The sequence below is a fragment of the Mytilus edulis genome, chromosome 8 (genome assembly GCF_963676685.1).
Source record: "Mytilus edulis chromosome 8, xbMytEdul2.2, whole genome shotgun sequence".
In the NCBI taxonomy this organism is placed as follows: domain Eukaryota; kingdom Metazoa; phylum Mollusca; class Bivalvia; order Mytilida; family Mytilidae; genus Mytilus; species Mytilus edulis.
The window spans coordinates 37,557,810-37,569,002 of NC_092351.1; the positions used below are offsets into that span (position 1 = coordinate 37,557,810).

The following is an 11,193-nucleotide window of genomic DNA, read 5'->3' on the forward strand; positions in this document are numbered from 1 at the left end:
CCCCCCCCCCTCCAATGATAGTAGAGGGCATTATGTATTTCTGGTCTGTGCGTTTGCTCGTCTATTTATTTATACATCTGTCCGTCCCGCTTCAGGTTAAAAGTTTTTTTATCAAAGTAGTTTTTTTTTTAACTCTATTGAAGTTTAAGAAGTTAAAGTTCAATCAATTTGAATCTAATTACACCTGCTCCTTATGATATGATCTTTCTAATTTCAATGACAAATTAGAGTTCTGACCCCAATTTTATGGTCCACTGAATAAAGAAAATGAAAGGGGAGTAGGGTATCAGTGTACTATGGTCACATTCTTGTTGACTATTTACAATGAATACTAACATTTTAGCAGTAGATATTGCTTTTTCGCCTTAAAATTTACATTCAGGATTTAAGATTAAAGCACAGGACAAGACAATGGTTGGGTGGTTGGGATTATGTTTTGCTTTCAGTGGAAATGCTATCAGTAAATGTAGAACATAACAACCCATTTTCCATTTAAAGTTCAAGTGTGCTTAGTTTGGCAGACTTTCTTTTAGTCAGTGCTGTATTTTTCAATGTTTTATACCAGTATGATTGTGCAAGCATGCTTTGTTTATCATCTCATTCAAACTTTTAGAGGAAATAGTTCTATAAATAGAATTTGTTGAGATTGCAATTCTATGTTGAAAATAATATTTGACTTTTTGCATACAAATGCAATGTACATATTTTAGATAAACATGAGTTATCTCCCTTTCAATTCAATTACATTAAAAAAAGAAGTAAGCAAGATTCATTAATGGAGCCATTTCTTGATATACATTTGAATTTTCTCTTTTAATTATCTTTTTTTCTGAAAGAAGAGCAGGTTGTGATGTTATTTTCATTTTTCATTTTCAGATCATGTTCATTTTACCACAGTTGGTGTACGTGTTCCCAGCTTGTCACAAGCCAGTCTCATTCCTAAACCACCTTTATCCCCAAAGAAACCCAGAGATATGAGAGAACGAGCCATACTCAATCATGCTTACACTAATCCTCAGTTCCATCAATCCACTGGTAAGAGTTTTACTTTTCATTTTAATTTGAACTGTTTTCCTGCATAGTGTATACTGATTTGACAACTAAAAATCTGAAATCAGTTTCTTCAAATGAAATGTTGCTAATGGTTTTTAGATTAGTTTTTGGTGTCTTTCTGAATTTCATCCGATAACTACTAATGATTAGCTGTGAATATATCTAAGGTGTTAAATAGCCAGGAACTAATCTAACAAAGCAAACATCATGAATGGTTTCAGTTCACAGTTCAGTTTGTATAAAGGTGTCAGACCACCATTTAAAAATTAACCTCTAGTTTTCTGGTAATCTTTAACTTGTATACTATGGAGCGCATTATTCCTGAATTTTAATGCAAACTCATAGACAAGTGAATTTTGTCTCAAAATGGTCTGAATATATTTCTTTTTCACCAATAGTTTCATTTCTTCAAATTTGTAGGTTAGTTTAATCAAGTAAACAATGACATGAAAAGCACTATTTTTTGTCAGAGTAGGGCTACTTTTACATACGTTCTAAATTGGAGAGAGTTCTGATAATTGGTGGTCTGACACCTAAAGCAAACTGTTTAATTGAGCTGCAAGCATTCAAGCTTTTTAAGGGTATAAATTTCTTGTAAGGTCGGCTGTATTAGTCGGTACAATAATTGTGATAATATACAATTATGCCCCGTTGAAAAGGTGAATATTCAAAATTGTGAACAAGAGAAGGATATTTCATTGAGGGCGCAGCCCAAAGTGAAATAACTTTAAAGGGTTGACAGTTTGGGATATTCATCGCTTCCAATGGGCAACAATTGTTTTATTATACCAAACTAACAGTGGAAGGTCATTTTGAATCATTGTAATAGCACTCACCCTTACTTGAGTCAGTAATAAACACAAGTTGATGTTCAAAAATACATGTAATTTGTGTCTTAGAATTCTTGTATGTACAACAAAGGTAGATTCTTTTTGTAAAATATTGATGGCCCTGAAAAGGACCTTTATTAGAGATATCATCGGCACAAGATGCACGTCAAAAGCCTTATTTCCTCTTCTCTCTATCAATGGGCTTGTTGAAACTTGATCGTTGCCATTTTGTTTATTTACGTCTGTGACATCATTTTCATGGGTACGAATCAACTTATTTTTGGTGAATAATAGAGTTATTCAACGCTGGTGTAAATTTTTAGGGTTATTCGTTCTTCCTTGCAATTGAATGAAAATTAACTGAATTATTCTATGTCTTGTGATAATGTTTTACCCAATAAAATTGTTTGAAATATATGTAAGGCATAAAAATTCCGATTATTTTTTCTATGTATAATTGAATAATAAACATGGTACAGGAGCAATATCTTTAAATGTCTTTGTACTCATTTTAGCTTCCATAGATAAATCAACATTTACACCAGACGATGTTTTCATGGACACAGATTATTTTATTGTCAAAAAACCATTAACCACTACTGTTGAGACTAAAGATGCCTGTACTCAAACTGATCAAATCATCAAAAGTCCAAAACAGACAGATAAAAATAAGGTATGATTCTAAACAGACTTGACTTGACTCGTGAGTCATATAGAGCAGACCAATCATTGGATTGCAGTAGTTTGGATCAGTTGTTTTTGGTTAATTCAGCTAAACATTGTGAACTTGATCACTGATGACAATAATTTGACAGATAAATTAGAAAAATGAGGGTTTAAGTTTAAATTTCTGATAATGTTTAACATAAGTTACTTTCAAACTTTTTGCACAAAATGACATTTACAGGAGTCCAAATTTTATATTTTTATAACATAGTATTCAGAAAACAATTAAAGTCATGTTTTTTTGTGGTTAAAGATTTTGGTAATAAATAAATCTTTTTTCCTTTTAACAAATGTGAAGTCTATTAGATAAATACTGTAAATCTAAGAATTTAAGTTATAATAACATTCATATGTATTATTTAATGTTCCTTTTGCAGATATTAGATTTTCCTCCAACAAAACAGAAATCTTTTGAAAATGTTAATGGTTTAATTGAAAATAATGTAAACAAAGAAAACGGTCCTGCAGTATTACATGTGAATGTGACACATTTCTGATAAAGATGAGCAATCAAAGTTCAGAGATTAGTATTGGAGGATCTGACTAAAGAGGAGCCCTTAAGATTCAGAATTCATTATTGAAGAATAGTACTAAACAGTAGCCCTGAAGGTTTGAGAATCATTATTGGACGATTGTTCAGAAGTGGATCCCTCAAGGTTTCAAATCATTATTGGAGAATTATACTAAGGAGGATCCCTGAGGGTTCAGAAATCATTACTGGAGAATTGTTCTAAACAAATCAAGGTCCTTATATCTTTATTGAAAGATCATACTAAAGGAGGAGCCCTGAAGGTCCTGAAATCTTCATTGGAGGAGCGTATAAAACAGGAGCCATCCAAGGTCACAGAGGATCATAAAGAGGAGGTTCTTCTAAGCAGGATATGTTATTCCTATTTGAAAAACCTCATAAATTTATAGCAGTGAAAGGTGACATCCAGTGAATTCAATACCATGTATTCCAGAACAGACTGATAGATTGACATAGATAGATTATTCAGATTTTTACAAACAAAAATGAAAGTACTTAAATATAAAAAAGAAGATGTGGTATGATTTTTTAAGGCGATCCACTATGAGGAAATTGAGTAATAAGGTTGATAGACAATACATAAATATACATGTGATTAGTGTTTCATCATAAGATTTAAAATAATACATCTAATTCACCCATGGAAAATTATATATCATAAATATTAGTTGAAGGAAAATGTACACGTGACTTAAGACTGGTACATGGGAGATAACTCTTGAGACCTTAAAAGAACAATATAAACATACATGAATTGCCATTAATGAACACTATTTAGTGTCCTTGATCAATATCAAATAGTAACATAATAATAAAGAAAAAGAATATTTTATTATTCCAATCAAGGGCCCTTGATGGGCAGCATAACATGTACACATAGAACAATACACCATGATTTGTAACAGAAAAACATTTTTTAACATAAGAATAGACCATTTCATAGAGAACACCGTATGCAATTTTAAGCCAATTTTGTTATATTGAAATATAATGAATTATGATTAGAATGAGGAATTAACTGGTACACACTGGATTTTAAAATGACTGGCTTTATTTGTATATCTAATGGTGTTAAAATAATCACATTGGAATTTAATTTATTTAGCTACGTCAAACACGATACAGCACTAAAAATAGTCACATGTTTCAGTATTTTTTTTAATTGATGTTAACAACCCTTCAACTGAAGATAGCAAGAGAAATTTTAGGTCCATGATGTGTTATAGGAATAATATTAACATATTAAAGAAAATATCAGGGGTGGATCCAGCCATTTTAAAAAGGGGGGGGGGGGTCCCAACCCAGGACAAAAAGGGGGGGGTTCCAACAATATGTCCCCATTCAAATACATTGATCGTCCAAAAAAAAGGGGGTTCCAAACCCCGGAACCCTCCCTCTGGATCCGCCACTGAATATCTAGTTTGTATAAGGTTTAATTAGTAAGACCACTGTTTCTGAGAGTAATAGATTATACTTTACACCACTTTGTAACCTTTGGAGACAGTACTGTGACTGGAATTGAGAGAAGTTTTATCCCTGGATTGTTATTGTCGTAATGACAAATTGAGTTGTTTTAGATTTTTGCACACCAGGTTAATATCATGGAATGAAAAACTCATGAAAAAAGCCAAGCTTATAATTTACTACACCCAACATGGGTTTGTCTACATAAGACTCATCGGTTATTTTTTATTAAACAGATGGAATGCCAAATCAAATACGCAGCTAAAAAGATTTAAAAAAAACATGAAAATTTAAAGGATAATGGGCCTCAGTGGCTAGATTATCTTAGTTGTTCCTCTTAAGTGATCACTAGCCAATCAGCACTGAGGTTATGAGTTCCTACCATACTCAAGGTACAGTATGTTTGACTCCTACCTAAATGAACTATGATCGCGAGTTCTTCTGCATAATGTCATAGTACTGGGGCAGAAATATCAGTAGACATTGGTTTTTCCTGTTTGAATGGTTTTACATTACTAAATTTTGAGGGCCCTTTATAACTTGCTGTTCTGTGGAAGCCCAGGCTTAGTGTTGAAGACCATACCTTGACCTATAATAGTTTACTTTTATAAATTGTGACTTGGATGGAAAGTTGTCTCATTGGCACTCATACCACATCTATCAAAAGCAAATGTCAATGCAAGCAATACAATTTTGTAAAATGATGAAATTAAGTGTTTTTTACTGTATGCTTTTATGGTTTATAAGTTTTGTATGTATTTGAATGTGAGGCCTCTCTCTGTCAGGCATGCTATAGCAACTTTTTAAATTGTAAAATCCTTTGAATGTTATGATTTCTAATTAAGTTTTTTTATGTATGATAGGCCTTTTCATCAATTAATACTATGATGTTGCAACAGCATTTATGCATTTCTGTTTAGTGTTTACTATTCTCTGTCAAGATCTTCATCATGACTTCTCAGTATTGCCACAGATAGTATATAATAAGGAAATAACCTTGAACTGTCCTTGAGATTACATGAAGTGAAGATTAATATGTAATGAAATAACCTTGAACTGACATTGAGATTTACATAATATGTGCTAAAGATACTAAGACATGGATATCTTGAGATAATAATTATGTATAATCGTAACCTTGAAATGACCTTGAGATTTGCATAATATGTAATATAGAACCTAATACATGTATATCTTGTCTTTGTTATTATGTATAATCATGCTGTCAATTTATATAGAGTATAATGACATCCTCCACCAACCTGAAATTCTAAATAGATAAAGACTTATGTTACCAGAGAATACATGTGTAATTATATTTTTATACTATTTCGAACGTGAAAATTAGTATTGACAGATGCACCTTCTTGAAAGTTTTAAATAGATTAAGAATATTGTAAAGAGATAAATTCATGTGTAATTATACATTTTTACTATTTTGGAAGCAAAAGAGAAAAGTTCATGTGTTATTATATACTTTTACTATTTTAGAAGCAATAATTCTCTACTTCATTGATATGGTGTCATTGAATATTCTAAAAGGGGTAAATATCTACTAAAATTATAGAACAGTATGTAGTTGTTTACTGTTTGGGAAAACTTTTGAAAGGATAAAAACACCATGTCCTATGTCAAGGTGAAGACACTATTTTTAGCACTATATATAATACATTATGTAGGAGGATCATTAAACAAGCAATTCAGCTTTTTATTACATGGATTTTTCTATAGATATACGATAATTAACTTCAAAGATAAAAAATCAAGTACTGTTACATAGATTATTATCATATTTATTTTTGTCCAAGCTAAAAATGAAACTTTTTGTCAAACAGATGCATAGAAAGTGATTTTCTTTTGTCTTTTTCATGTAGGGAAGAAAACATGTGTTTTTAAAATAAATTGTGTACGAAATATGACAACTAAAAGTTTTCTGTCAACTTAAAAATGATAACTGGTAATTTGACTTGAGCCTCATTAATTAATGTTATATTGACCATGATACAAGCAATCATAGTTTTTTTTTCTAAAGCGAATAACCCTTATTGCATCTTTTATTGAATGAATGAAGTTGTGTAGTTCTGTAGAAGATGTAATATAAATTACTGCAGTAACAGAATAGAAGCCTCAAATTGCAAAACATTGTGCAAGTTATAGATATTGTTGATATAATTTGTTATTTTTATTTTTTTTAATTGTTAAAATTGTTTATTGTTAATGTAATCAAGGCCAACGTCTGTGATTGAATAAAATTTTGATACCAGCATGTCTTCGATTTACTTGAAACGTTTCAAATTGAATAATATCTAATCATAATGAGGATTTTCAGAATATGAATAGAATGAAAGATTTAGGGTATACGTCAATCAGACAGCAAACTTACTTCTCTTGACTTTTTCTGGTGTCAATCTGTTTAGCTAGAAATAAAACCAGGTTTAATCCACCATTTTCTACATAAGAAAATGCCTGTACTAAGTTAAGACTATGACAGTTGTTATCAATTCCTTTTATGTGTTTGAGCTTTTGATTTTGCCATTTGATTAGGGACTTTCCGTTTTGAATTTTCCTAGGAGTTCAGTATTTTTGTGGTTTTACATTTCTCATTGATTCTCTGGTGGCCTATATTAAATCTTGAACAAAAGACAAGTTTCTTTTTTTTCTATGTTAACCCTCTTGGTTCAGAGAAGTTTGAGAATCAATTACAACAGAAAAAAAAGAGATATGACATCAATATAAAATTCTTTAAAAAAACATCAATATATAACGAGAGCATCCCCTGAAGAGATCAATATCTGAGTATAACAAACACTTGTATAGAGGTATTTCTTCATGAGACCTTCCTAGCCAGTCATTGCAACATGGCCGCTTACTAGTCTGACAGATAACCAATTTATCAGCCTTTATGACTAGAGTTTTCGACAGGGTAGTATGCATAACCTTATAATGACTTAACGGTCACTACAAAAGTCAAAAAGTCTGAAAAGACCAATTTTTGTCTGAATTTGCATGAATTTTTACTCAGCATTCTTTATTTGTCTGAATTATTTTAAAAAAATCTTAACATAGTATGAATTTGTCTAATAAGGTTCTTGATTTTTCTTGACATGTGTCTTGACAGTATTAACATTGTCTAAAAATGTCTAGACCCTTTCTGTATCATCTGATAAGAGTCTTAATTAGTCTCGACCCATTCTTGATTGTCTTAAATTTGTCTCGATCAGTCTTGACATATTCTTGACATTCTTAATAATGTCTGAATATGTCTTGACACATTCTTGAGAGTCTTAAAGCTGTCTTGACACTATCTCAACAGTATACATTTCGCACTGTTTTAATAAACACTTTCTTTTGCTGTTATATACTCATTTTTATTATCGCTAAACTGAACTTAGAAGAATCAAGATTTATATAGTAAGATACCCTGAGTAGGAGTACCCCGAATGAATCAAGATTTATATAGTAAGATACCCTGAGTGGGAGTACCCCGAATGAATCAAGATTTATATAGTAAGATACCCTGAGTAGGAGTACCCCGAATGAATCAAGATTTATATAGTAAGATACCCTGCGTGGGAGTACCCCGAATGAATCAAGGTTTATATAGTAAGATACCCTGAGTAGGAGTACCCCGAATGAATCAAGATTTATATAGTAAGATACCCTGAGTGGGAGTACCCCGAATGAATCAAGATTTATATAGTAAGATACCCTGAGTGGGAGTACCCCGAATGAATCAAGATTTATATAGTAAGATACCCTGAGTAGGAGTACCCCGAATGAATCAAGATTTATATAGTAAGATACCCTGAGTAGGAGTACCCCGAATGAATCAAGATTTATATAGTAAGATACCTTGAGTGGGAGTACCCCGAATGAATCAAGATTTATATAGTAAGATACCCTGAGTGGGAGTACCCCGAATGAATCAAGATTTATATAGTAAGATACCCTGAGTGGGAGTACCCCGAATGAATCAAGATTTATATAGTAAGATACCCTGAGTGGGAGTACCCCGAATGAATCAAGATTTATATAGTAAGATACCCTGAGTAGGAGTACCCCGAATGAATCAAGATTTATATAGTAAGATACCCTGAGTAGGAGTACCCCGAATGAATCAAGATTTATATAGTAAGATACCTTGAGTGGGAGTACCCCGAATGAATCAAGATTTATATAGTAAGATACCCTGAGTGGGAGTACCCCGAATGAATCAAGATTTATATAGTAAGATACCCTGAGTGGGAGTACCCCGAATGAATCAAGATTTATATAGTAAGATACCCTGCGTGGGAGTACCCCGAATGAATCAAGATTTATATAGTAAGATACCCTGCGTGGGAGTACCCCGAATGAATCAAGATTTATATAGTAAGATACACTGAGTGGGAGTACCCCGAATGAATCAAGATTTATATAGTAAGATACCCTGAGTGGGAGTACCCCGAATGAATCAAGATTTATATAGTAAGATACCCTGAGTGGGAGTACCCCGAATGAATCAAGATTTATATAGTAAGATACCCTGAGTGGGAGTACCCCGAATGACCCCCATGTAGTATAATTTTGATTTTAATTAAACGTTTAATTAAATTGTTTTCACTTGGAATATATGTTGAGGTTACTGAAAAACAACATTTGAGAATTTTGCCGGTCTAAAAACTGCCAGTCAAATTTGCTTTACTAAAATGGATGACCTGAGGCAGTTTTAAAATGTGACCGTTTGTCTCTTTTGAACCCCACCATTCCTCTTGTGCGTGACAGGTGTGTGTAGCTAAAAAGATAAACGGGCAGAAAGTCACAGGACAAAAAGTCACAGGACATAAAAGGACAAATATGATAGGACAAAAAGTTACACTTAGTTTTTGATAAGTGTTTTCTTGTTCAAAGAAAAATAACCTCAAAACTGAATTGCGACTTTTTGTTCTGTGATTTTTTTGTCTGTGAATTTTTGTCCGTGACTTTTTGTTATGTGACTTTCTGTCTTACATTCGGCTAAAAAGGGGGGACCTTTATCTTTTTTCGTTTGGGACCAAGAATTTGTTCCCATCTTGATTCAAGAACTTATTAATTTTTTTTAGAACAACCAGAAACTTTTTTTTTATTCAAAATTGAGTGTTGTACTTCATGGTTTTATAACAAAACTAAATATTTCAATTTGTTATACTTCCCTCCTGATTTATTTCTCAAAAAATCATAGAACAAAAAAAAAATGTTTAGATCTTTATTATGCATGTCTGTGTGAGATCCATTTCTATAGAAATCATTGATGGAACCCTTTATAAATACAGTTGTCTATTATTCCCAGAATACATAATAATTTTCTTTTAATCTTTTGGAAATTATCTGATTTGTTTTTATGTTAAATCATTTCACTTCATAATTTTGATGAAGAAAATCCATTTTAGTTTAAAAAATAATTTTGATGAAGAAAATTCATTTTAGTTCTAAAAATAATTTTGATGAAGAAATTCCATTTTAGTTCTAAAAATAATTTTGATGAAGAAAATCCATTTTAGTTCTAAAAATTTTAATTAAAATTTGATCTAGCGACAAACTTTTTTATTAAATTGTAGTGGCATGGTCAGTCAACTGATAAGTTGCATGGCTGATTACAGGTAAAGCAGACATTTTCCATTTGACAGTTGCGTGTACCATGGGGTGTGTATAACTTATTTGGAATACCTTAATTTTCTGGGGAACATCCTGTCCACATGTATTACTTAATATATATTGCAACAGATGACATTACACAAATTGTCTTCTGTTAAATAAAGGATTTATATAGTAAGACTATACAAATCATTCGAAGAATTAGGATACAATAATACTTTGCTATTTATAAAATGCACATTTTGGTACAATGATTGTTTATTTACCATATTAACATTGAATATCATATAGTAGAATATAATATGTCTACAGTATGATTAGTTTTAATCATTTAGCAACTATTTATAAGATTTAGGAATCAACATTTGTAATTAATTACAAACCACATTTAAATTGGTTTATATCAACATACCCACATTTGTATTGTTAATACTTTAAATTTCATAGCCAAATTTGTATTTATAAAAATATTTATATTCCCAAATGTATTTTATATTTACATGCCCAACTTTGTTTTTTGTTGATATAAAAAGTAAAAACACAAAAATACTGAACTCCGAGGAAAATTCAAAAAGGAAAGTCCAAAATCAAAAGGCAAAATCAATAGTCCAAACACATCAAACGAATGGATAACAACTGTCATATAAGTTTAACTTGAAACAACAGTATATTATATGAAGAGAAATAAAGATAAAGTTATATCATGTATATTGGTCATGATTTATAAAACTCAGAATTGTCAAGTAAGTTTAAGACACTAGTCATACTTTTGGAGAATGTCGAGTAATTGTTCATTCAAATTAAGACAAAAATTGGTCTTTTCAGACTTTTGGACATTTGTAGTGGGTTCAGCTGACACGCAAGCTAACCGAAGATATAGCGCCAAGTGTATCATCGGCCGGGTAGTAAGCACTTCTGTGTTGACAAACTATTATCAAGAATTTGAATAGTAAGAAATAGTTTACTATACGAATCCGT

General features: G+C 31.5%; 1 protein-coding gene across 1 annotated transcript in view; it reads left to right on the top strand.

The window, feature by feature from the left end:
* LOC139486796 (uncharacterized) overlaps positions 1-3,624 on the top strand; it is a 110,616-nt gene extending 106,992 nt beyond the window's left edge. The window contains exons 26-28 of the mRNA XM_071271767.1: positions 877-1,035; positions 2,399-2,556; positions 2,987-3,624. Of these exons, the coding sequence (XP_071127868.1) occupies positions 877-1,035; positions 2,399-2,556; positions 2,987-3,106 (437 nt within the window). The 3' untranslated portion in view covers positions 3,107-3,624. The remainder of the gene's footprint in view (positions 1-876; positions 1,036-2,398; positions 2,557-2,986) is intronic.
* Positions 3,625-11,193: the final 7,569 nt, after the last annotated feature.